General features: G+C 42.1%; 3 protein-coding genes across 5 annotated transcripts in view; 1 reads left to right on the top strand and 2 right to left on the bottom strand.

Annotated features, from left to right (window-relative positions):
* Window positions 1-25442, bottom strand: part of LOC307046683 (uncharacterized protein) — a 377110-nt gene extending 351668 nt beyond the window's left edge. Inside the window, exons 1-3 of one of the 2 annotated variants that reach the window (XM_079693184.1) lie at window positions 24746-25442; window positions 22517-23769; window positions 21095-22247 (exon numbers count right to left, since the gene is read on the bottom strand). In XM_079693184.1, the coding sequence (XP_079549310.1) occupies window positions 21845-22247; window positions 22517-23769; window positions 24746-25090 (2001 nt within the window). In that variant the 5' untranslated portion in view covers window positions 25091-25442 and the 3' untranslated portion in view covers window positions 21095-21844. Of the gene's footprint in view, window positions 1-21094; window positions 22248-22516; window positions 24669-24745 lie in introns of those variants that run through there. The other variant, XM_079693185.1, reaches the window with a different exon arrangement.
* LOC307046684 (uncharacterized protein) lies at window positions 404-19141 on the top strand. Of its 2 annotated transcripts, XM_079693187.1 has the most exons (5): window positions 404-469; window positions 659-708; window positions 16622-17389; window positions 17522-17788; window positions 18032-19141. In XM_079693187.1, the coding sequence occupies exons 3-5, from the start codon at window positions 17044-17046 to the stop codon at window positions 18493-18495; spliced, it is 1077 nt and encodes a 358-aa protein (XP_079549313.1). In that variant the 5' UTR covers window positions 404-469; window positions 659-708; window positions 16622-17043; the 3' UTR covers window positions 18496-19141. The 2 variants fall into 2 exon arrangements, with proteins under 2 accessions (XP_079549313.1, XP_079549312.1); XM_079693186.1 differs by lacking the exons at window positions 404-469; window positions 659-708 and having other exon boundaries at window positions 16362-17389.
* LOC307046685 (proteasome subunit beta type-3-like) lies at window positions 19091-25922 on the bottom strand. Its single transcript, XM_079693188.1, has 4 exons — window positions 25814-25922; window positions 20205-20389; window positions 19739-19846; window positions 19091-19637 (listed from the first exon to the last, which is right to left on the bottom strand). The coding sequence occupies exons 1-4, from the start codon at window positions 25814-25816 to the stop codon at window positions 19418-19420; spliced, it is 516 nt and encodes a 171-aa protein (XP_079549314.1). The 5' UTR covers window positions 25817-25922; the 3' UTR covers window positions 19091-19417.
* Window positions 25923-27537: the final 1615 nt, after the last annotated feature.

The raw sequence follows: 27537 nt of genomic DNA on the forward strand, positions 1-27537 counted from the left end.
AACAATTTGTGTGAATTTGTAATGCAACTGTGTGTGTGCGCATAAACTCTGTGACGTTTAAAATCGGTAATATGGGGTGATGTTAACTCAACACAATGCACGGTGGGGAGAGGGCAGAATCTAATTGAGAGGAGAAAGAGGCTGGAGCTGAGATGCTGCCAGTCTGCACGTAGGCCATCGGAGAGGGGGAGGGTATGCAGAGTGGTGAGGAGGGGGAGAGGGTGACCAGCCTGGGCTCCGGTTGGCGGAGATTTCATAGGGTGAAGTCTCACGTCGCTTTCTGGCACGCAGCGGCCTGAGAGGATCACGTCACAGGACCGGCATGAATGGTCATTGTGGGATATGATGAATGTGATCATTCTTGTCTTCTTCAATTTGAAGCGAGGTGAATTTGAGCTGATGAGGAAAAGGGAGGGCGATGCTGAAAAAAGGTCCTTTCTGGTCAAGGAAGTTGGGGTCTCTAAATCACGTGAGGTTTACGAATTTATCCTTCAGCCGTCCAGGGAGGGATATAAAGTTATAGTGTGTTAACAATTTCTGAAAAATCCTTTTAATGGCAGTTTCTAAGCAAGGATAATCAACTGCAATAAAATGTCTCTACTCTCTACTCATTTGATTTGAAATATGTTGTTTTTTCTCCACGCCCCCCCTCTCACAGACCCTGTCTGGGCAGTAATGTGTCATTTTAATATCAAAGAATATAGGAAGGTGAGACAATCTCAACTCATGTCTCTTGGCTTTACATACAGTGATGTGTGCCTGTTGGTACAGGATCAGTTGGACGGACAATTGATGCTTTGTCAGAGAGGAAGCTGAATAAAACACAATGCACCTTATCAGACAATGGAATCCAAACTCTTTTTAAAATCAAAAATAGATCAAATTACTATGTTTAATGTAAAATGTCGCTCATTATGACAAACCTAAAGATGTATCACTAACACTTCACTTCTTTAGTGGAGCGTTTTAGCGTATTTTAGCCGGTGTTGGTTTCTGATAGCTTGTTCTATTTGGATCAGCCTTTTGCCAAAATACCCAAATCTCAACTACCTCTGTGACAATGACTTGTTACATGTAAAAAAAAATGTAATCATTAAATTCTGGTAGTCCACAGAAAATGTCGCTTCCCCGAATCAAACCCCTCTCTCTCCATGTAGGACCACAAGTGAGCAGGTAAAAGCAGTCAGGTAAAAAACAACACTAATTACGCCCAAAGCAACAGGGCACGCCCACCACTAATAATAAGTGAAAAATACCAAGTAAACAAACACACAGAGAACTTAGATATTGCTCCTACAAGAAGGTATTCTGCCCATGGTCACAAACATTTTTTGTTAAAGGTCCCATGTCATGTTTTTCCGGTTATTACCCGTCCCCTTGTGCTTTTTCTGCATGTAAATGGTCTGCAAAGTCACAAACCCTCAAAGTACACCCTGTAGCGAGTAAAACTCTAACACATAAAAGACCTGTCTAGGGGTGTTGAAAATAATCGTTTCTATGATGCATCGCGATGCGGACGTGGACAATTCTGCATCGATAACTCAACAGAGGCATGGCATGCCTCTGCGCCCCCCAGGGGTGGCGCGCCCCCCACTTTGAGAACCACTGGTCTAGCTTCAGCAGCTACATTACCTACGGGTGCGTTCGTTAATATTAACTGTGCGTCCGGAGTCACTGTGGCACAGACTGGACCGCTGGTGAACAGCTGTTAGAACGGGTCGTTCAGGTGTTCAGAGCAGAGCTCCCTGTCGGAGCGGCAGAGCGGCAGAGCGTGATGTGAACTGAAAGGTTTTTCTGTGGCAATATTATTTAAGGAATCGTTGAGCTAGCTAGCTAGCATACATTGTCACTATCTGCTAACGTTAGCTTTAGCCTTCTATTTCTAATAGTTTTTTTCATAGGCTATAAACAGAGGTGGTATAAGTATATTGTACTTGAGTAAAAGTAGAAGTACTCAGATCTTGTACTTGAGTAAAAGTAGAAGTACTCAGGTCTTGTACTTGAGTAAAAGTAGAAGTACTCAGATCTTGTACTTGAGTAAAAGTAGAAGCACACAGATCTTGTACTAGAGTAAAAGTAGAAGTACTCAAATCTTGTACTTGAGTAAAAGTAGAAGCACACAGATCTTGTACTAGAGTAAAAGTAGAAGTACTCAAATCTTGTACTAGAGTAAAAGTAGAAGCACTCAGGTTTTGTACTTGAGTAAAAGTAGAAGCACACAGATCTTGTACTAGAGTAAAAATAGAAGTACTCAGGTCTTGTACTTGAGTAAAAGTAGAAGTACTCAGATCTTGTACTTGAGTAAAAGTAATAGTCCCAGAGTGTAGGAATACTCTGTTACAGTAAAAGTCCTGCATTCAAAATGTTCCTCAAGTAAAAGTAGAAAAGTATTATCTTCAAAATATAGTGAAAGTAGCGACAGTAAAAGTAGTCATTGTGCAGATTGGTCCATTTCAGAATAATAGATATGATATGTTTTATAATGATTGATCATGAAAGTTTTCTCAAAACTGGTAAAGGTGCAGCTAGTTTGAATGGCTTTGTATACTGCAGGGTAGCTTGTGGATTTACTCCAGGTGAAACTAAAGTCTGATTTAACACTTGATTATATTTCACATCATTCATCCACATCTGTAAAGTAACTAAAGGTATTACATACATGGAGTGGAGTCAAAGTACAGCATGTACCTCTGAACTGTAGTGGAGTAGAAGAACAAAGTAGCAAAACATTGAAATACTTAAATAAAGTACAAGTATCTCAAAATTGTGCTCAAGTATAGTACTTGTTGAGTTTATGAACTTAGTTACTTTACACCATGTGGCTATAAAGATAAAAAGACTTAAGCCTTGCACAGAGGCATGAAAATACATTTTCATAATGCTCAACAGTGCTGCCAAAATTATAAACTGACTGCTACACAATTTAAAATAAATGCTTTTATATATTTCTATTAGATGTGACTCTTTGGCGTTTCTGTTATTATTAACACTGCTGCTTTAGTTGTTCTGACTGCTAAAATCCTCTGTCATTCCGTGGGGTGGGGGAGCCGGGGGCTCGGATCCTTGTTACCTTTTTCATACCTGATGAGTTTGCCTCCCTGTATGTTAAAAAGCCTCAGTCACCTTAATTCATGTAATAAAAACATCTCAGGTCAGTAACACTCAAAGCTAAATGTGCAATACCGTGTTCAGCTATGTTACTATTTATAATGTTATTGTTGTTACATCAGAAGATGTACATATTGAAATGATTTCTTAACTTACCGTAGGCTATTTTTTTACAATGTGTGTTGGAAGGTTTTATTAAATTACTATGAATATTGTCATTGTTGAAGGCTTTTAGAGAAGGGTGAACTATAAGCCTGAATTACATAACATTTTATACCTAAAAACATAAAAGCCACAATAAATAAATCACAATTATTCTAGTTATTTTTACCTCCACTATTGCTTTCAACCCACCAGCTTTTATGGTGTTGTTACGTCACTAACTGTAAACTTGTCACATACAGTCTATGGTCACTCAGAGTAACCTACTGTTAATTTAGCTGCTGGAGAAGAAAGATCAGGGGGGGAGGGGGGGGGAGAGAACTGTGGTTGATGGGCCATTAGTTGTGTAAATACACAGCTGAGAGCTGCCGTTTCATTCAGACTGTTAAAAAAACGGTAACAACGGACTATTTTTCTTAGCGGATGCATGTCAATTTAAATCAATACATACAACTATTTTTTAAATCAATAAAAACATTTTCTAAATCCATAAAAGCATTTCAATTAATATTGGGAGTCATGTCGTTACTTTGTTGAGAATGTGGCCATGTAATAAGCGGGATAATTTGCAGCGACTTGTTCCTTATGGGGAAAATAACACCCTTCATCCAGATGAGGATCCCTCCGCTACACTTTGGGATCCTGATCGACCGACGAAACTCCATTAAAATATACATATTTTTGGTGAATTACTGAGTTTAGGCACGTTAATAACGTTTTAATGAAGTTGAATACAGTATATTCATATGTGTCAGTGATTTCATGTCAATTCGGCGAACATAAACATAAATGATCGTGGTGAAGATGATGATTAAATTAGGATTAAAAATCGAGAGCCGGGCTGCATTTCCTCCTGTTCGTTTTTTTCGAATAACAAAATTATTTTGTTAAATAACAACATGGTGATGTTTTGTAAATGATTACATGTCTCTTATTTAGCATAGTAGTATGATATCCGTGACATATGGATCTTAACAAAGTTCCGCTGTACATCCAGCATACTGTATCTCACTTTATTTCACATGAGCTCCAGTGTGGAAACCCACTGCACCCCCTGGTGGATCAATGATCCATTGCAGCTGGCTTCATTATAATTACATTTATCTATCACGGGGGCGGTCTCAAGTCAAGCTGGAGGTTTTCCCTTGAGCGAGGGCAGATCACGTACCAATCACGGCCCTCGCGTTTCAAACTGTCTGAAATGAATCGCTACATCTGTAAGTGGCGCAAGTTGCGCAACTGATGTGGTATTGCGTTAAACGGAAATTATTTTGAACGGACACTTTGACCGAAGAGATTTAGATTTGCCGGTCTTCAGCATATTTTACCGGTCGTAGTCAGGTAATTACCGGCTAACGGGAACTCTGGTGTCAATGCAGAGGATACTGTGAGTGCATTAAAGCCAATGAAGGATGCAACCACTCTGATGTCAGAAGAGAGCAATCCAACAGTAGGCTTGTTTGAGACACGTTGCGGCTCGCCTCGAAAGTAGACGAGAATAGCCGATCGCAGCCGGGGGAGGTCTCAAAAAGCTTGCCTGAAGTCGGACAGCTCCGAGTCGGCTTCTTCTTCTTCTTCTTCTCCTTTGCTGCTTCGCCTTCTTCTTCTTCTTCTCTCGGTTTGTTGGCGGATTGCAAACAACTTTAAGGTGCATACCGCCACCTCCGGAGTAGGCTTGACTCGGTTTGCATTTATAAAGAATGCACACATGTGTTTAATTGTTAATGTCAGATATACTAAGTAAATACATTTGTTCCTGCCCAAGATTAGATTCAACTCTATTGTTATTGCGCAGATTGCAGGTACTGAGACAACGAAATGCAGTTTAGCTTCTAACCAGGAGTGCAACAAGCAGTAAAGTGAAAAGTAATGTACACAATCTACAGAATAAAAGATAGAATGAAGTGAATGATGAATAAACAGTGAGGGGTACATGTATGAATACACTAGATATACACAGCAGCCTGTGAGCAGAATGAACAGTGTGTATGAATATGCTAAGATATATAAAGTATAAAAACGGTAAGCAGTGCAAGTATAGTATAACATATATAGATATTAATTTCATGATGATAAACATTGTGGAACAATGATGAAAAATGTGAATGGAAGTGGCCACGTAAAACTGACGCCAAACAACAACTTTTGCCGAGCCAATTGGAGAGTTTCATCAGCAGCACGGGGTAAAAACCACCAATGAGCGCTCAGCTCGAGATACCAGCGAGTCGTTTCCCATCAAACATTTCGCTTCATTCTGAGTCAATCATAAATTCATTCTGCCTTCAACTGCAAAATGATTGTGGACTGCACTGACATCCATGTAGCTGCCCCCCAGTAAGATGAACCAAGCAAAGTTGACACTCAACATACAGCTGTGCTCTTAAGTTTACATGAAGAATTTGTGAAATATTGGTAATAACAGGTTTAAATGATTATTAGTAATTAATTATATAATTTTCTCATTGTAGACGAGCAGACAGGGAGCCAGATGAGAAAAGCAGAATATGCAGCTGCCATTTTCCACATGGAAAAGAGAAAGGGCCAAGTGTATTTGAGTGAACAAAAGAGAAATCTCAAATACGAAAAATAAAATTATACAATTTACAGATATGTATACAAATATATATATCCTATATACACCATCATGTATAATGATGGTGTATGATGTAGAAGGAAGTGTGGTAGATAACAAGTAAATATAGAGTTACATACAGGTCCATGTTACAGCAAAAGATGGAATAACTAAGAAGCACGCAGTATAATAATAATTACATGCAACAATTAAATAACTGCTCAGCATCTCCACCACAATCCCAATCTGCTGTGTCCTGTTTTCCTCCCCTCTGCATAACACCCCATCACACATACGAAACACAACGCAGAGTCCGAGGGTGTTAAGAGTATGTTTATTTAAATGTCCTCCTCTCTACTGGCCAACACAGGGAGCATATGCTGGGTGTAGAATTGTTCCAGGAGGAGGAGATTTCCATGCCATGCAGGGTCTTTGGGGATGGGGATGATGATCGCCTCCTTTGTGGTCCACAGTAGCAGAGACTCCGGTCTGTGAAGTGCAGCTGTTATATAATATACAATACATTTTTGAAAAACATTTGGTCAACAAAAAAGGATTTGGTCAGGATCTAGAGTCAGTGTGTAGTTTATTAATTAATCAATGCTCTCTACATTAGGAAAACACATACCAGTGTACCAGAGGGAGTCACACACAGCTGTGCCTAGATAACCAAACAAGTTGACAAGATAACCAAAATCCTTGAAATCCACACAGATCCACACAGAAAATAAACTCAAATGACACAACGAGATGTAAAAAGGAGATCACACATATAGTCGATATAAAACTGGCCACTTCAATCTGAAGAGCAACTAAAACAAAACAAGGAAGTGTATCTTGTTCTTGTGAACACTAATGTTATCCACAGCATACACAGAGACCACGAAGTTCTTAAGGAGAAAACTAGTTGCTAAAACAAAACACGTTAGTGTACCTTGTTAGCTAATGTTAGCTAGCTGACATTAACATTAAACATTGCACTCATATTACTTACTGAAACCTTGTAAAGCCGGTCCCGCATGCTGGCTCTTACAGAACCGACTAACTCCCCTTTCGTGTGTGTACAGCTCTCAACATGCCCAGACTTGTAGTGATTTTCACCTCGTTTTATACTTTTTTGCCTCAATCTGAAAGAAACAGGTGAAATTTGCTAACGTGACAGCCATCTTTGTGATGGTGATGCGTATTGTGCGAGACCAGAGACCTGTAGTTCACTGAGCGGTTTCACACAAAAAAAATGTGTACAGTAACTTCACAGTTTTACGACACATTTTTATTTTTTTGACTTGCAAAATGTTCTTTTAATTTGACAAACATCATTTGTGTCATTCGTGGCACAATTCAAATGGGATCGAAAGATGACTTTTCTCTCTTGATTGACTTCAATGTATAATTTTCCGCTTCCGGGGTCCCATGGGCCGGAAGTAGATGGGCGGGACTTCGCCTCTCTATTGTTTATTAATGTGGTTCAGCTGCATTACCGCCCGCTGCAGTGCTGCTCGTCTACCGGAGTTTATTCTACTGTTAACTCGCGGCAGCGTCCGCTGTAAAGCTTTCAATGTCTGACTGTCACACAAGCACCAGCTGATAAATATCCCCCATCCCCATAAGTGAATGTGTTTTAGTCTGAAAGCTGTTTGGCAGCGGGGGTGCTCATGGGCGCGGGAAGGGGGGGTGCTGAGAGCGCTGCAGCACCCCCTAGCGGCAGGCAGGGGGTGCGTAGCTCCCCTGTCTGAATTATTATTTGACGGTTATTGCTGCTCCCGCTGTGCATAATCTGTGTAATATGTGGCCAATAAATTCCACATTGTTGGTAAAATAATATTTTGGCCTGCCCCGAAGGTTTTTTCTGTTGCCCCGGACAATTCTACCTCAATAATATAATACATTAACCGTGCTTTACGTGAACCTCATCAAGACACTAGAAAGGACGGCAGGACTGTAATCTCCCGTGTTCAGTGAATGCAACAGAGGCAAGACACCAGACCAATCAGCGAGTTGCATGGAAATAAAAGTGTGCTTGTGTCATTCAAGCTCGCGGCTCTGTGTGTGTGCGGAAATAGCGCATTTAGTGTGTGTGAGAGAGGGGGAGAGAGAGAGGGACCGGTGCCAGCGCCCAGCAGCAGGGACCGTGTTGTTAGCATCTGGTTAGCTAGCTGCACTAACGGACATACGGAGCTGTTTGTTCCACAACAAGCTGGAGGAGAGCTCTCCTCTCAGACTGAGAGGCTCAGGTGAGCTAAAGGACTCTCTGAGTGTTTAGATAGTTAACTTTAGTCTAAGTTATCTCCGTGAGTCTCAAACGGTTTGGTCAAAAATTATTCAAAAGATTATTTCCGCGGCACACCTTCATATGATCATTATAGTTATAAAAAAAATAAGAGAATAAAGGAAAAACAGTTATGAAATACTATATGGCAGTAAAACAAGAATACAGTTTGAAAGGGGAGTGATTTGTAAAATATCCATAAAGAAAAAGAACATCTGCTTACAGTTGTGTTTCATCTGGGTGTTTCACCGGAAACTGCTGGAGCTGGGCATGAGATCTGTCGGTAGGGCCCTTACGTGCAGTGCAGCTGTCGCACCGTCGACAGTAATCTTCCACATCTCGTCTGTATTGGCCCCAGTAGAATCTCTGTCGCAGGCGGCGGAGAGTCTTAGAGACCCCAAAGTGACCAGATCCTGGAGTTCCATGCACTGACCAAAGTACCATCTCCCGCAGGGTCCTCGGCACCATCACCTGCCACCGTGTCTCTCCTGCAGCCGGTTCCTTCCACCCCCTCTGCAGCACTCCATCACACAGGCGCAGGGCTTCAAACATTGACCATAGCCCTTTAGTGGCACACGAAAACTCAGAGACCTGTTTCCACCGGGGTTTGTGTTGTGCAGCCACCCAAGCGGTTACCGGCCTGATGTCGACATCCCCCTCCTGATTCTTCCTCCATTCGGCAGCATCTACAGCTAAAAGTCCATGGTCAGTTGCTGCCCCGACTGGTCCCACCGCTGCACATATCACCTCAGCCTGTAGACATTCCCTCTCCTGTGTATCTCTCTTCACGCAGTAGCGGCAGTCTTCACTGTAGCAGGGGCGGCGGGAGAGTGCATCAGCGTTGCCGTGCTGCACAGGTCTGTGAATCATGGTGAAGTCAGATGCTTGTAACTCTTTAATCCAGCGTGCCAGCTGGCCTTCTGTTTCTTTGAAGGACATGAGCCACTGTAAGGCAGAGTGATCAATCCGGACTGTGAAGTGGAGGCCCCCTAGGTAGTACTTGAAGTGCCGGATGGCGCTGACCACAGCAAGCAGTTCCCGTCTGGTGACACAGTAGCGGCGTTCAGCTTTGTTAAATGTTCTGCTATAGTAGGCCACTACTCTCTCTCCTTCTGTTGTCACCTGGGCCAGTACGGCTCCTGCTCCACTGTTGCTGGCATCGGTGTCGAGGATGAAGGGAAGGGTGGGGTCAGGGGGGAAGAGGACCGGTGCCTCCACCAGGGCTTCCTGTAGTAAAGCAAATGCTGCCTGACACTCCACTGTCCATGAAAACACCTCTCCTTTCTGTAAAAGGCGGAACAGCGGCGCAGCTATGCAGGAGAACCCTTTCACAAACCTCCTATAGTAGGAAGACAGGCCCAGGAAGCTCTTCAGGTCCTGCACAGAGCTGGGGGTGGGCCAATCCTTCACAGCCTGCACCTTCTCTCCCATGGTGCCGACGCCGCCCTCCGTTAGCCTGTGACCGAGAAAAGTCACCTAACGCTTCACGAAACAGCACTTCTGGGGGTGCAATTTCAGTCCTGCTCCAGCCACTCTCACCAGCACATGTTTGAGGGCCCCGAGAGCTGATTCGAAGGATTTCCCATGGACGAGGATGTCGTCCAGGTAAAGAACACACTCATGGCGGGGGATGTCTGCCAGGACCTGGTCCATAAGCCTCTCAAACGTGGCAGGGGCATTACAGAGGCCGAATGGGAGAACTTTAAACTGCCATAAACCCCCGTTGGTGATGAAGGCTGTTTTCTGTCTGGCCTCAGGGGCAAGGGGGACCTGCCAATATCCGCTGCTCAGGTCCAGGGAGGAAGAACCAGGAAGACCCTGCCACTGTATCGAGTGCCTCATCGATGCGAGGAAGGGGATATAAGTCCTTCTTGGTCACTTTATTGAGCGGTCCGAAGTCTATGCAGAACCGAAAGTCCTCCTTCTTTTTCTTGGGAACCATGACTACTGGAGTGGCCCAGGGGCTGTTGGAGGGTTCGATGATTCCAGTCCGTTGCATCTCCCCCAGTGCTTTATCTGCTGCAGCTTGTCTGGCCAGAGGGAGGCGTCGTGGTCTCATTCTAATGGGCTGTGCATCTGCAGTGTCGATGTTGTGTTCGATGAGATCTGTCCGGCCAACATCGGCCTCAGACAGTGAAAAACAGTCTTTGAATTCCAGCAAGAGCTGCAGCAGCAGGTTCTGCTCATTGGGTGTTAGTCCATCAGAGTTTCTCTGCCAGACGTCTGTCACTGCCGAAACTCTCTCATCTGCGACAGGTTCTGCAGCAATGACTGGGTGAAGGCAAGGGTCCAGGATCGGCAGGGTGGGGGTTTGTGCAGGTGCCGTCATCTGGGGGTCGCAACAAGCAACGGCGTCGGTCACTGTCTCGGTTGTCTGCGTTATAATTTTGTGGTTCACACGACAGCCTGTCTGGGGTGGCCGCCTACACATCTGAACGACCTGTCCATCTGGAAAAGTAATTGTACCCCTCTTTGTATCAATGACACAGTCTAATGTCCCAAGAACATCAAGCCCCAGGATGCAATCTTCCAGGTTTGCGACCCACACTGGGCAGCGAACAGACTTCTTTCCCACCCCCATTGTCACAATTGTCTCTCCCACCATCGGAGATCGTTCCCCGGTAACTGTCTGTAATTTCACTATGGTTGGGCAAATAGTTGTTTTATTTCTCACCGTTTCAGGTTTCACCAGGGTTGCTGAAGAACCTGTGTCGACCAGCGCAAAACAGTCTGTTCCCGCAATAGTCACTGGGGCATACCAGCAGTCCTCGACCCAGGTTCGGCCCAGCCTGATGATTCGCTCAGGCTGGCCGCTCAGGCCGCTCAGGCCGCTCATGCTGGTTGTAACACTTCTGCTTGGTTAATGCGCTGCAACGTTTCCTCATTTGTAGAGGGACGGGACACATCATCAGGGGTCCGCATTGTCCCGGTTATGCAGACCCGGCCCCGTTTCTCTGGTTAGCTGTGCTGCGAGGGCAATCTCGAACCAGATGACCAGGCTGTCCACACCCTCAGCAGATCCTCTGACGGGGTCTCGGACACTGCTCCTCTCTCAGCGTGGTGGCATGCACAAGCTGTGTCAATTTTTCCACCCAGGCCGGCTCTGCTGTATTCAGCTCAATACCACATGCAGCGCTCACCTTCGGTGTGTGGTCATCCGCACTCCATGAAGCAGTACATAGCATCTCTCTCTCTGTGGCTAGCTCCAAAGCCTCCTGTAGAGATTTGGGGTGGGCGAGCAAAGTCTGTGTACGCAGGTCGGCTGGTAGTAGGCCCTGGAGGAATTAGTCCCGGGCTAACTCACTCTGGATAACAGGAGGCATGTGAGCATAGGTGCGGTGAACCAGCCCCTCAATGTATTTGGTGAGCTGCCTCAGTGGCTCCCCAGGCCAATGCTTGCGGCTACACAGTTCAGAGCGGAGCAGGCTAGCTGTAGAGCATAGTCCAAAGCGCCCCTTTAAAGCTCCCACCAATGCATCATAGTCACTCCTATCATCAGGGTTATGTAGCAGCAGGCTGGTTAAAGCATCCCCAGTAAGGCACATTGCAAGCTGGAAGGCCTTTTCTTCAGCAGACCACCTGCCAGCCTTGGCTAGGAATTCAAATTGTGTCTGGAATGCTTCCCAGTTAGCTTTGCCATCATACCTGGGGGTTTTCATAGAAGAGGGGAGGGCTTCTCTGTCTCTGTTTTCCCGCGTGTGGCGTCTCTATCGGGGGAGTAGCCGGAGCGGTCGAAGCCAGCCTCAGCGGCCATTCTCATGGTCATTTCTCTCACCCGCTCTCTGTGGCTGTCCGTTCCCCGACCCTCAGCAGCGCCGAAGTGTTGCTGCTCTTCAGCTTCCTCCTCCCGTTTAATTTTAGAGTAGTCCCACAGCGACATGTTCTCACCGAGATGGAAACTGTAGGCTGTCTGGCAGCAATCACTGTAGCATGCCGCTAGTTAGCTGCCGTTAATCCGAGTTGAACTTTTACTTCTGACACCAAATGTAGCGTCTCGCTACAGGAACACAGGGAGGCTTTGTTTGTTCTTTATCCGGGAGTTTATTGTACAGATCACAGGTTACTGTTGGCCATAACCACGCCAAAACTATCCACTAACCCTATCGTATTCTCACACTCCGTCACGCTTCCCGCGTCCCTCTCCCCAGGAACCTCCGTCTTCCAGCCCCAACCAACCAGACAACACTCTCCCACCCAAACCCACAGCTACAGGTCACAAGAACCGTCCATCAAAACAGTGGCACGTTCACTGACACTCTGTAAAATGCAAACAAACTCTGAACAACAAACACATCAAACATCAACATTATAACCAGTCCGTTACAATACATTGAATTCCTTGACTAACAAGAGAAAGATTCATTCATTTAAATAAATATTTAATCAGAAATGGGCCGGTTCTAAGGGGTTATTCAGTGAAGCCCGATGAGAGGGGATAAAGCTGTGCACATGTCATCATTAACAGACGTCGTTTAAGAGTGACGTTTGAGTGAACGAGGACATCCCAATTAATACCTGAGGACTCCTCTGTCCTTGCGTCACCTCCTCGTGTCTCTCGCTCGCATCTTACGGAGGCGGAGCTAAGATGCAAGGAAGGGACGCGAGTGAGGGAAAGGAGGAGTCGAGGAAGGGTATTGGGATGAGGCTATTGACTACCCTCACTATCACCACAATGAAACACGTCCAGAAGAATGTCATGTAAAGCTGCCTGCCTGCCTTTCTTTCGATTCTCCCTGAACTGCCTGATCTTTTTAATGTTCAATGTTAACCATTTGTGCAGATAGCATAAAGCAAAAAAGATCGTCGATGCTAATTTAGCGTTAGCATGTCTCCCCCGGGGGCATCCGGGCTTAAACGGTGTATTATAGAATGATCACACCGGTGTGACAGTACTCTTCAAAGGGTTCACGAAATAAGACTAGTACTCTTACTGTTTAACATTTTGGGTTACTTCATGTTACGCCTAATAAAAATGACAAGGCTAAGGCTGTAATGCTAACTAACGTGCATGCTACTAGCTAGTTAGCTAACTTGATCCAGCCACTCCTAGTCCTTTCATCAGACGGGAAGCGAAAGAACGAGCAAGACCCATTGCTGGTATGATTACAACCTGGTACAAAGCACACAGGCAACTTGTTAAAGTTATCTTATCCTAGCTATCTCCTATTTAGTGGAGGAAAAAAATTATGACATCAGTTATGACATCACTCTGGGATTTGTAGTCTTTCTAGTTGCATAATTTTCATAGTCTTATATTTCAACAGTTTAACGACAAACTGTGAATTTCTTGACATGGAAATTATTTTTTAAGATTCAAAATTATGAATGTAAGCGTATAGTAATCATAGATAACACGGGGTCCGTTACAGTTTGTTTTCTTCTGATTACAATTAAACAAAGTCTTGGCTTTCAGAATATTAAATTTGTTTCGGCAAATTCACATGATAAATACAACTTTGAAGCTTGCAACGGCATAATTACAAGCGGAGAACGGAGTAACTTAATGTCACAGCAGGCATAACAACAGCCGGTGTTTCTCGTGAGTGTTTTCCCCGGGAAACAAACACAATACACACGAACGCAAAATTACACAAACACACACTCGCGAGCTTCCCCCAGACCAGTAATCCAAACGAAAATATCTTTCCTCATTTTGATCATTTGCTCCACTAATAATCAATCAGATCGATGGATTCCAGAGAAGAGGAAACTTTGAAGGCCTTTTTCTCAAAATGATGACTCGGTGACAGTCATTATATAATGTGACATATTTTGCTTAATATTTGGAGTACAAAAAAAATCCTGATATCATTAGAAAGCTAGGAATATCCTCTTTCCAACAGTGTATACTCAAAATGTGTCTTCGGGTCAATGCGACTCATTTCGATAGAGCAGGTCACATATGTGTAATTCATGGCACAATTTAAATGGGATTGAAAGATAGGTTTTCTCTCGCCATTGACTTCAATAGATAATTTTCTATATAAGGTCCCATGAGGTCCACCGGAAAGGGAGGGACTTCGCCTCTCTATATATACAGTCTATGTGGCCTGCTGATGATGACATTTCCGGATTTCAAGGATTGAAAGTAAGAGCATGATGGTTTGTTTAATGTGCCGTTTTTGTTATAGTGATACAGTTAGTTTGTGCGAAAAAAAAAAATGTTGTGTTAAAAATAATATTTGAAAACATAAAAAAAAAAACATTATTTATTTTTGTTACATTTTTCATTAGTTTTACCAAAAATAACTTGATTTAATTGTATTTAAAATAACATTTACAAATAAAAAATCCTTCAAATCTGCCTGTTCGGTTTCTTTTGGAATGTGAAGGGTTAAATGCCGCCTCTGCAAGTTACTGTGAAGACGGGAGAGCTTGTTGGTCCCTCTGTACATTCAGATTTATGATCAGCATAAGTTCGTTCATGATGGCTCACTTCAGTGATAGTGATGACATCGTTGCGAAATTATTAACCGAGTCATTTTCAAGATTGAGTTACAATGATAAATTGGAGTGGCAAAGGATCAGCTGCATGACCCCGCCATCAAGTGCTTCATCCAAAAGGACAGGAAGATGGACTTTGTGTTTAAGTGATTTGATCATCAAAGGCATTAGGCACTAAGTCATTTTCAATGTGGGCTGCCGTGCCGACTTAATTCATTTGTAATTGTTACTTGGCTATGGGTGCCCTGTCATGATAGGTGTTTATATAAATGGTGTTGTTTTGTGTGGTAGAGGGTCGCTGTCATTGATGCGTTTTTCACCCCGGGACACTGTTTTGAAATTCCGCTGAAGTATACGCTGTGACGTAATAACTGGTGCTAAGGTTATCCAACCCAGTCTCACAAAAAAACGTGTAATAACTACGTTGATCCACAACTTGGGACGTAGTATTTCTACAAAAACGCCTCTGAAATTGTAAGATCCCTACGCTTTTCACCATTCATTCCAATGACTGGCGTCTGTCATGTGATCTTCGAATTTCTCCCTGCAGAAAAAAAAACATGGCCGAACTTCGTTTTATTCTCGGCGGAAAATGCCTATTTTAAGGTTAGTTTGGCCATTAAAATGTGTGATGTCATTTGATGCGAGAAATATGAGTTGTTATTACAGATTATGTGTGCAGTGGATGTACATGATCTTTAGTTTGCTAGTTATTACGAAATGGTGTCCATACAACGTTATCATTGTTACCAAGGTGGTTGCTAGGGACGCTGCTATTGATATTATTTCTGTTATGTTGTGTAACTGTTTAATGGTGTTATCTTTATTGCTACCGCCTTCCCCGTCAATTTATAGTGTTGGCCCACAGCGCAAACGTATTACAATGAACAAAAATATAAAAGCAACACTTTTGTTTTTGCTGCCATTTTTCATGAGATGAACTCAAAGATCTAAAACATTTTCTACATACACAAAATAACTTAGGCTGGCCACAATAAAAGGCCACTCTGAAACGTGCATTTTTGCTTTATTGGGGGGTTCTGGGGGGGGTCCGAAAACCAGTCAGTATCTGGTGTGAGGGTTAGGATTAGGGTTAGGGTTAGGGTTAGGGTAATGTTGTGAATCGAGTGGCCCATAGTGGTGGTGGGGTTATGGTATGGGCAGGCGTATGTTATGGACGATGAACACATCGCAAAAAGCAAACTGCATGCAGTTTGCTTTTCTAACTGACAAGACAAGAGCGACAAGAAAACAGCGGAGAAGTAACCCTCCTTTTTACGCAGCGGTCCAGACATAGACACCAAACGGCGACACATATTCAGTTGCCAGTTACTTTGGCATTAGGCCAGGAATATCTAGATACTTTCCAAGGTTTGACATAATGAATTGTGCTACTTTTAAAGCAAGCAGCGATGTTTTCAAATCTGTAATCAAAAAGCTCCTCAAAAACGCAATTGAAGCGATTCCTGCCGTTGCTACGTTAGTTCAAACAGTAACAACGGACTATTTTTCTTAGCGGATGCATGTCAATTTAAATCAATACATACAACTATTTTCTAAATCCATAAAAGCATTTCAATTAATATTGGGAGTCATATAGTTACTTTGTTGAGAATGTGGCCATGTAATAAGCGGGATAATGTGCAGCGACGTGGTCATTATGGGGAAAAGAACACCGACAGGCTGATCAGGAGACCAACACGAAGCGGAGGGATCTAGATCCAGATGACCACGTTGCTGCACATTATCCCTTACATAACATACCAGCAACACCAGCAAGGAGCCACAGCAGGATTCTGGAAGTGGTTTCCACATTTTCTTTGAGGACCATCCATGGTGAAAATGTAATCATCAGCATGTCATTTTCATGTTCAATTAATGGTTCTGTTCTTCCTAATTACAACTAATGTAAGAGAAAATTGAGACCAGATGACTGCTATATTTCTCTTTCAGTTTCCTTTACTAACAATTGGCCTTCAAACTAAGAATTGAAAACTTTTAAGCTTATGGTAGTTTCATTTATTAACATTTAAAAGTCATGCATTCATTCTTCTCTGTCTTTACAGATTGGTTTCATTTGGAATTCTCCCCTGAGGCTTAACCACCCTTTTAAACAACAGTGTCTCCATGTAAGAGGATTAATGGGAATCAGGTGCTGGTTTCCCTCAGGCTGCTCCTCCAACTCTCCACTGTGCAAACAATGCTGCCCCCACTTGGCACATTAATATTACGTATGTCAGTAGAATTGTCAGAAGTAAAATTCTGCAACCTCATGCCTATGACCTTACAATTAACCTATGCAGATACGTACCATGTGGATAGATAAAGTTGGTAGTGTCCTAACAATTAAAACGACAAACTTGTGGTGCTATTGAGAAACATTGGCTCACATATCCCAACTATCTCTTAATGGTTTTATACTCAATTCACAGTTGAATTTTAGGAGTTTTTGTGGCCAGATTAAGCACTAGGGGAATATATAGGGTGTATGCCCCTATTGACCTATAGGTTGGTTTCACTTGACGTCACACCGCTGCGTTCCTTTGGCGCGAAATTCCATTGGAGGTCAGGAAGTAATTTTTATACAGAGGATCTAGCTGCTGTTACCATTGTGAAAATGCCGGTGTGTTGTGTAGTTTACGGTTGTTCCAATCGATCCGGCCGAGAGAAAAACAAGAGGTTTTACCGAGTGCCGAAGGTTGTCGTCCATAAAGCTGAGCAATTTAAGAAGCTAACCGAAGAACGCCGGAAAAAATGGCTTTCAAACCTAAATCTGCGGTCGGGAGGAGCAGAGTCGTCTAATGCACGTGTCTGCAGCGACCACTTCATCAGAGGTATTAGCTAACTTGGTTTTTGTGGCTTTGTTTATGTATTATTGGGTTGTGGTTAAATGCTTATGTACTTAGTAATACTGATCATGTTTAAGTTACCTGTAGTCTAATATGGACTTTGTTGGGTCTTTTTAGGGTGCCCTAGCGCTTTGGGTGACGTTGAGTCGGTAGACTGGGCTCCCACTGTTAGCCTCGGTTACCACACAACAAGTAAGCCCAGATCAGAGGCATCTCTTCGACGAGAGCAGAGGATGGAGCTCAAGGAAGACCAACAAAGACAATCAGAATGTGCAGAGGCTTTGTTGGATCTCCTGCAGACAACCGAGAGCCCAGAACCGACGCAGCCCCCGTCTGACAGCCCACAACCAGAGGACACCAGTGGGATATTAAATGACCAACAAGGTCAATTAACCACCAGCATTATTATTAAATATTACAAATGTGATTGTCAGAAAATCAATGCAAACTTTGAATTAGGTTTAGGTTTAGAAAATAGAGTACTAACTTGAGAATCTGCAATAATTGGAACAGAGAAATTGCATGTATGTAAAAAGGTTGTCAAAAAGATAACATCACAACAATTCACATTCATATTTGACTATTTTAAATAACTAATTATGCTTGCTACTGCTATATTGTCTGCAGATGCAGGATGCCAGAGTGATTTAACGATGGAGGACATCGAGAGGATGGAGGATGTTCTGAGACAGAACACAACAGAGCTGGGAGATCTTCGGACAAAGGCACTGGACACAAAGTTCAACCAGGAGTCCTTTGAGAACAACGAAGAGAAGACAAAGTTTTACACCGGGCTCCCCAACTTCTTAGTTTTACTTCAGGTCTTTCAACTGTGCGAGCCCTACATCACCTGTGGCCCTATGTCTGTGCTCTCCAAATTTGAACAGTTCATTTTAGTTTTGCTGAGACTGAGACTAAATCTCCCTCTGAAAGATTTGGCTTTTAGGTTCAACATCTCTCTCTCCACTGCTTCTAGAATTTGGCATAAGTTAATTGACATACTTCATCAGAGTACAGAATTTATAATTGAGTGGCCAGAGCGACATGTACTTCAAGCTACAATGCCAATGAGATTCAGACAGGCATTTTGATGTAGAGTTGCTGTGATTGTTGACTGTTTTGAAGTTTTTATTGAGAGGCCCTCTAATTTACTAGCTAGAGCACAAACATGGTCCAACTACAAGCATCACCATACTGTTAAATTTCTGATTGGTGTTGCTCCCCAAGGCTATGTCACTTACATATCTTGTGCCTGGGGAGGAAAAGTTAGTGATAAACAGATCACAATACAGAGTGGGCTCCTAAAAAACCTGTTGCCTGGAGATATTGTCCTAGCAGACCGTGGGTTCGATATTGGCGATAGTGTGGGATTTTACTGTGCTTCACTAAAGATGCCTGCATTCACCAGGGGGGAAAGTCAGCTGTCAGCATACGAGGTGGAAGAGACAAGAAAAATAGCTAATGTGCGTATTCATGTCGAAAGAGTCATAGGATTAGTCAGAAGAAAATATCAGATTCTGCAAAGCAGGGCTGTGCCCATAGAGCACATGCTAACAAAACCAGGTGAGGCACTAGCATTAATTGACAAGATTGGGGTTATTTGCTGTGCCTTGTCTAATCTGTCAGTGTCTGTCGTCCCATTGGAGTAAAGTCATGGAGCTGTAGTCTTGTAAATAAGAAACCATGTATTATTCAGTATCATTTAATCTTTTCAGTAAACATCTTTTTGTGTTCAAACATCTTGTGTTCAAGTCTTTTCAGTAAACATCTTTTTGTGTGTTGTAAATTGTGTAGCCCTAATCAATATACAACTTTCATCTACATTCAGGCTTAATTCATTCAACAATATTCTAGAGATGACAATTGGTCTGGTGACGCTCCCATGTATGGCCATTGAGGGTTATTGTAAATGTAAATAAGAAACAATGTATTATTCAGTCTTCTTAGTATCATTTAATCTTTTCAGTAAACATCTTTTTTACAATAGCAATATATCACACAGCCCTACTTCCTCTAGTGAGTGTGGTCAGTGAATATGAAGGTGCTGTAATGCAGGTTAAAGAGCTGCCACTGTGCAAATAATAATGCAACAAGGAGAGAACCACAACTTCCGCTCACAACAAAGTCTTCTGTCACCATGGGGCAGCCAATCAGATCCAAGGAGCAGATGAATGGTTCGGAGGTTTTTGGATCTATTCCGGCGATCACATGCTCGATGTAGTATGGCCCAAACCTGATGAGAGCATGACATATTTACCATTTATGCAGGTATGTGTGCCTACTGTAAGCAGCTTAAATGTGGACATGGGTCTATATTAAGTTCAGTGCACTCACCTCTTCTCGTACAACAGGTTGGACACCATGCTCATGAAGGTCTTGGGCTTGATCTGGAGACCCTCCTTCAGCTTGTACAGGTTCAGTCTGAATTTAAGCCTCTGGGATCTACACACAAGGCAAAGACGTCCATCAATCCTCAGATATTTACATTGAATTCAGTCATCACAAATCTAACTTATTTCAAAGCTATGGATAGCAGAATTTCTAATAACGTTTTCTCCCCTATTTATTAGAATGCATAGTAATACTATTCAACTACAACACTTTTGTTGTTGGTATAAACATTATAGGTGTAGTATTGTACTTGACACTCCAGGCTTTCTCTAAATGAGAAGTCTTACTTAGTCTAGATCTGAGAGTTGTAGCTTTATAGAGTTGTAAATCAATCCTGTCATCATAGTACCCTGGTGTTCACAACTGTTTAGCCACTTTGAGAGAACAAGGTGGAGGTCTACACACTCACACTGTCTGAACATCAGTGGCCAGTCCTGCCAGCCCAATATACAGCTTATCTCCCATGGGGAAGATCTTCTGGAAGTCTGTGGTGAGCATCTGCGCCTGGACGCCAAACCTCCGGTCCGCTGCTATCGCCACACAGTTCTTCCCTCGCATGGCCATGACGGCCCCTCCGTTATAGGACATAATAGACTGGATGAAGAAGGAGAAACGTAAGAAGAGTTAAGTTAGTCAGAGCTTAAACCATTGATAGATCAAACAACTGATTAAAGAGACAAATCAAACTATTTAAACATAAAGCTCATTTTTAAGCACATTCATTGAAATAAAAATTAAGTTTAAGTTGAGGCCCTACAGCATAACATGTAAAGAATATCCTAAGAATATGTATTATTTGCAACATGCAAATAAGATACTGAATAATGTTGTCCTCAAAATAAATGACTGAAATCTATGTATTTCATTTAAGGACCAAAAACATGACTCAGGGTTATTTCCAACCACCCAAATGTGTAAACATGGAGCATAACGTTCATCTAAAATCATTTCAACGATCAAAAGAAATAAAAGTAAGATAAAATAAAAAGTGTAGTTGTAGAACATTATTATTGAACCAAAGTCTTTATTATCCCGCGTTATACATGTTTAAATGTAATGATGTATAGTGAAACCTCGTTGCTGGGTTGTTGAAGTTGTTGCAGTTGTCTGCTGTCAGTGGACTGACATTAACAAATTGCTGACTAGCTTAGTAGGTTGAAGCTTTAGCTAACCAAACTAGCAATGTCTAATTAACCAAACGTTAGCTGATGTTGACCCAAACGCAACATCAGCCCTTTAAGTGAACCGGATTTATTGAATCATAATGCCATTAAAGTGAATTCGGGGAATGATTGTAACTAGGGTTGCCAACTCCCAGAGTTTCAAATAAGGGACACATCTTGGCAGCGCGGCAAAACCCCCCATTTTTGGGTTAAACCCCTCAATTCCAGTCTAAATTTTGTGTCAAACACCCAAAGTGTGAGGTTATAGTTAGGTTATAGACATGAGACATGAGAAACAGATTATCGTTCAATCATTTATTTTTTCAAATGTGCAAAACAGTTGTCTTTAAATAACTAAATAAATCAGTGCAAAACACACCTTCTGAACAAAAACATAAATATACACCTTCTGAACAAAACACATAAATATAAACCTTCTGAACAAAAAACTGTGTGTTTGAGATGTAGTGCAAACATATTTGGCCTCTTTGAAAGAAAAAATAGATTAGTGCAAAACACACCTTCTGAATAAAAAACATAAATATACACCTTCTGAACAAAAAACAGTGTGTTTGAGATGTAGTGCAAACATATTTGGCCTCTTTGAAAGAAAAAAGTAGATTAGTGCAAAATCGTAAACTAAAGAAAAACACACCACCTGTGTGTGTGTGTGTGTGTGTGTGTGTGTGTGTGTGTGTGTGTGTGTGTGTGTGTGTGTGTGTGTGTGTGTGTGTGTGTGTGTGTGTGTGTGTGTGTGTGTGTGTGTGTGTGTGTGTGTGTGTGTGTGTGTGTGTGTGTGTGCACGTGCACATTAAAGCAGAAAAAAAATACTATTGGCAAACCCCAAAACTGCCTATGGAACAACCAGAGACGATGTCACACAACCCTATTTCTTCCACTTGTATTTTTGTTGGCCTTTTGCAGCAGCAAGGAGTTGTCTATCCACCAGAGATGCAGTGTAAAACTCTGAGCAAGACTCTTCATAATTGAGAGTGACAATCAGCTCACTCTTAATTAGTTCAACAGAGCATCTGTTCCGCACATCTGACCATTTATTTTTCATCAAAGAAAAGACCCTCTCCACGTACCCAGTAGAGGAAGGGATGCTGAGGACAAAGGACACCACAGCCAGAATGTTTGGAAGGTCAGCTGCCCGGCCCCTGAGAACTGCTACCCACCTCTCAGCTGTTCCCTTCAGCTCCCAATCATCCTTTGACTTTGTGAGGTGATCGAGGAGGCTGTTTGCCGTAACACACTCATCAAAGAGCTCATCCATGGAGAGGTTGAGCCTGCGAATAGAGATGAAACTGGAATTCAGTTCAGTAGCATTATTAAAAACTACTGAGACACTTGTTGAATTCATTTGATAAAATGTTATATTAAAAACAACACATAAAAGCCCCGTGCATTTGTTTGCATTTAAATAAGACATGATTTGTATGATGAGAAGTATTTATGTATAATTTTGTTTTTTATTAATACAAGACAAAAGTGGTGTGCATAATATGCCAGTATAAAGGGAATAAGTACAAAGTGGTACAGTGTTTGAGTTACATACCTGGCAACTAGGTGTAGCTTCTCAATGATCTTTTCCATGTCTTCATATGAGATGTTCCCAGATGTCAGACAGAGTGGCTGCAGGTAAAAGAGCCAGTTTTCCTGAGAGAATGTGAACCACTTCTGCAGATAAGTGATGGCAGTGTTTAAGAAGGCTGTAAACTCTTCCCTGGCAAGGTTAGCTTCAGATGGAATGAGACGCCGAAGCTTTTGTTTGGTGAGGTAGCCATAGAACTGATCATCTCTTCTCTTGATTAGTTTTCTCAGAAAAGAGTCCATGATGGCATATAGGTCAGCAGATGTGGTGGCATCCCTCTCCAGTTTTTTGACCGACTCTTCAAAAAGCATCAGGACATTGTTGCAGAAGAGGAGATACACCTCTGCAAGATCAGCCTCCTCTTCAACCCCAGCTGCATCTTCAGGCAACCTCAGCAACTCTCGCAGCCGCCTTGGACATTCATCACCGAGGCTGATGAAATATGACTTCAGCGCAGTCCAGTTCTCCAACAAGCGGCTGATTGCAGGGTTGAGTGACAGCCATCTGGTCACCACATGGCGCAGAATGTCATGGAACTCTACATCCAGAAACTCACAGAACTCCTTCAGGGTCTCTCTCCTTTTGGCAGAGATGGAAAAGTGACCGTACACCTTCAGGACAATATTTTCCACATCAATTGACAGCTTATCCAAGGCATGTTTCACGGTGTTATGGACCACATGTGCATGGCAGTTGCCACGGAGGATCTCGCTGTTGGACTCCTTCAATTTTGTGAAGACAGAGTTATGGATGCCATAATTGACATTTGCATTGTCTGCACTGAATGCAGACACATGATCCAAAGTTAGACCCATTTTGTCCAGAGAACTTTGGATTGAACTGGCTATCCCTGCAGCAGACTCATCTGCATTTTCAACAAAGTCGATCAGCCTTTTAACAATGCCCTTCTCTGGAGTGAAAAACTGCACAGCCAAGGGAAACATCTTACGATTGCCTCTATTTGAGGCATCAGTTTGTAGAGAAAACTGGAGCGGCTTCACTTCACTCTTCAAATGGCTGAGTACCTCTTCAACTGCCTTTGGTGCCAGGACATCAGTGACCACTGCCTCAGCTTTTGTCTTCCCACACGACATCTTTTTTGCGATTGAGGAGTCACTTAGTGTTTGCAGGGTCAATTTGAATGCACAATCAGATGAGTTATAGCTCAAATTATGTTTGACCGTGTGATAAACATGGGCTACCTCAGCAGCAGTTACCTGTAAAAGAAAAAGAAAATATCACTATACATATAATCATTGTAATATAATATTATATATAATATCAAATACTACCTGATATGTATTACACATGTATATACTAGCTGTTTGAGTGTGTATAGGTTGTATATAGTATGCATTATTTTTTATTATGAACAGAGGTGGGTAGTAATGAGTTACATTTACTTGAGTAGCTTTTTGGATAAATTGTACTTTGAAGAGTAGTTTTAATGAAAAATACTTTTTACTTTTACTTAAGTAATATTGTTCTAAAATAAGAATACGGTTGGCTGCTCTACCCACCTCTTGAATACAATATATATATATATATATATATATATATATATATATATATATATATATATATATATTCCTTCCCTCCCTCCTTGCTTCTTTCCTTTCTTAAATCTGTACTTCATTCATTCCTTCTTTACTTCCATCCTTCCCCCTCTTTCCTTCTTTCCCTCCTTACTTCTTTCCATCTTCCACTCCTTCCTTCCTACCTTACTTGCTTATTTCCTTCCTTCAATCTTTCCTCCTTCCTTCCTTCTTTCCCTAGCTCCTTCTGACCTCCCTTCACTCCTCCCTCCATCCTTCAGTCCTTCCTTTCCCTTGGTGTCCTCTATAGTGGACACAATTAATTTCTGGGTCTCCGGAGGTGAATAGTAGTTTTAATGAAAAATACTTCTTACTTTTACTTGAGTAATATTGTTTTAAAACAACAATACTCTTACTTGAGTACACTTTTGGCTACTCTACCACCTCTGATTATGAATAAATATTAGTCATTACATCTACTTGCATCATTATATGATTAAGTTGATCATATATTGTTTAAAAAATATCACAGTGTATCAGTGTTGGGGTACTTAATTACATTGAACATTTAGCAGTATGAAATTGACCACACAAAATGTTTGTAAATGTAGGTTTAATTTAAATTCATATACAAAATTAACATCCTTATTTGATATACCAAGTTAGCCTCTGGAGTTGCTGGACGAACGAGGAACTGTGTCAAGGCTCCCTGGCTTCTCCTTTGCTTCTCTGTTTTCATGTGGTTTTCACCTGCAGCATGTTGTTTAACGTCAGTTAGTCCTCCGTGACTAACTGAAAATTGTCGGCGGCAGACAGTACAATTTGCCTTGTGCACATCGTCCCTTACGCTTTCTAGCCACACGTATTCTTTTTCCCACTCAGTTCTGTAGTAACTCTTTCTTTTCGTCTTTTTCTTCGGCGGAGGAGGAGGAGAAAAGTTGTTTTTTGCATCACTTTCGGACTCTGAGGAGGTAGTTTTGTTTGTGCTTGTCGTCGGCAGCATCTTCCATGTTGGGCAGGACGAGCAGCATGGAGGTGAAACGGTTGCTAAGATACGATACGTTATAGTGATTGGCTCCTCTGCTGCATGACTATGAGTATTGACCAATGAGCTGAGCGTGCATGCTGCTGCTCCCACAGCTCAAGATAGCCCCCCCTGCTTGTGTGTGTGTGGCTCTGAGAGGTGCGCACGCAGTCCTCAAGAGAGCGAATGACTGAGAATCCCCATAACGAGCGGTCATTCTTCCACCACCCCAAAATACGGGACAAGGTGCGTCCCGTATCAGTTCATTACGGGACAGGTACTTACGTTTCCAAAAACGGGACAATCCCGTATTTTACGGGACAGTTGGCAACCCTAATTGTAACAGTTAAGTTAGCCTACAAGACACAACGTTAGCTCGTGTGCAGCTAGGTAAGCTAATCATTTAGCATTGCAGCTATGCCCCGGCTACCATCACAATGAAATGTTTTGTATAATTAACTACAACATTGAATATATTGAAACGTTTAGAGTTGTGAGATTGAAGTTACTTGCAACCCCAAACTTAAAATATGTTTTCATTGAATATTTGCTAAGTTTAAGCAGGATGGAGAAGTCTATAAGCTAGCTGGCTACCAACATTAGCTTAGCCATCTCTTGTAACTGTTACCCTTAAATACTAGTTACATTTGACCATTTACCTAAAAACACATTGGCATGTGATCTAATGTCTGGTGCTCTTACCATTGTGAGTGTGTTGTGATTTTTTCACGATATCTGCGGCGGGCAGGTTCATTTAATTGTTTGACATAGTCGGTGTCCTCCATGATTCCTGCGTTGATGAATGATTGCGTTTTCACTTACTGACCTCCACTTGAATTTTGCGCGTCATAGAAGTCACGTGACTGAAACCAAGCTATTAGTGGTAAAGCCTTGTGTAATAGCTAAGCTTGTACATTTATATTTTACTGTATTTATCCAGGGAGGTTTCACTTTTCACAGTCCTGTCTTTGCAGGGACACCCTGCACACTATGAGGTGCCTGAAAGCCAAAACTCATTGCGGGCCTCCCACTGATATTCTCCTTTTACACATACAGTTTTACTCTCACATACATACTGTTCATTATACTTTTACATCTATTCATACTAGTTCACATGCATTTATTTTCAATGACTTTAACATATGTTTTTACTTTCACTTAGATATTTTTTAAGTTCCACTCAGATATACTCTTTACTTTTGACATATATTCTTACTCTGACATAGATTTTCATACTCAGATTTATAAATATTGTATATGTCATTGTCATTTAAATATGTTATACGTCCTATAAAATCACATGACAGTCCCTAGTCCGATTCGAGCAGTTAGTGTCAAGGGGTGAACTCAGAGGCATGAACTCAAATGCACAACTCAGACTCAGATGGTTTCAAATAATAACGTACTTTACTGGAATTTCCACAGTAACAAAACAAAGAACAGAAAATCACTCTTTCGAGGAGAAACTACACACTTCCACAAGGAACTTAAAACTAAAAAACAAACATGGATCAGGCTTAAATGTACGCTGGGATGTCGAGTCATGAAAGAAGACGAACTGGCACAGGACAGGAGGAGACTAAGGATGCATTCACACCAGCCTTTTATAGTCCGGTTGAACCCTGGTGCCTTTAGCCGCTTGGTGCGGTTCATTTGGGTTGGTGTGAACACAGTCCGGTTCTCAAACTTTTTCTGTCAGGCGCCCCCTTTGGAGAAGAAAAAAAGTCGGGCCCCCCCAACACAAGTCAGGCTCAGTGGCGGCGCCAGAGATTTATTTTGGGGATGCTGTTGGGTAGCTTGACGTTTCATAGAGGGTGCTCAAACATTTAGGGTTTCCCATCAATGTACCGGTCGCCACAGTGGAATTTTGTACTGCAACACTCCCCACGCATATACACAATGTACCCACGTGTCTTACAATGAAGTCTCGATAATCAGCTCATGGCATATAGGTGTAAGCAGGGGTAAACTGCTATTTTTATAGGTGGTGTGTGGACCTCACATAGGGGGGTCCGGGGGCGAGCTTCCACGGGAAGATTTTCTTTTTAAATATTGAAGTTAAATGCATCAATCTGGTGCACTTTGAGAGCAAAATGAAGAGATCTATGGATACATCACTCATCACCCATATGAAACAGAACTGTAAACAGATTTACTTTTTCTTTTTTGATATTTTACAAATCACACTTTTAAACTTTATTCTTTTTTTATTGTCATATAGAATTTCATACCTGTTTTTCATTTATTCTATTATTTTTTTATAACTATAATGATCATATAAACGTGTGCCTCGAAAATAATTGTTTACATTAATGGTGACCAAAACGTTTGAGACCCACTGAGATAACACTGAGAGAGTCCTTTAGCTCACTGAGTCCCTCAGTCTGACAGGAGATGACTCTCCTCCACTTTGTTGTTGAAAAAAC

Source organism: Notothenia rossii, assembly GCF_949606895.1.
Source record: "Notothenia rossii genome assembly, chromosome: 7".
NCBI lineage: Eukaryota > Metazoa > Chordata > Actinopteri > Perciformes > Nototheniidae > Notothenia > Notothenia rossii.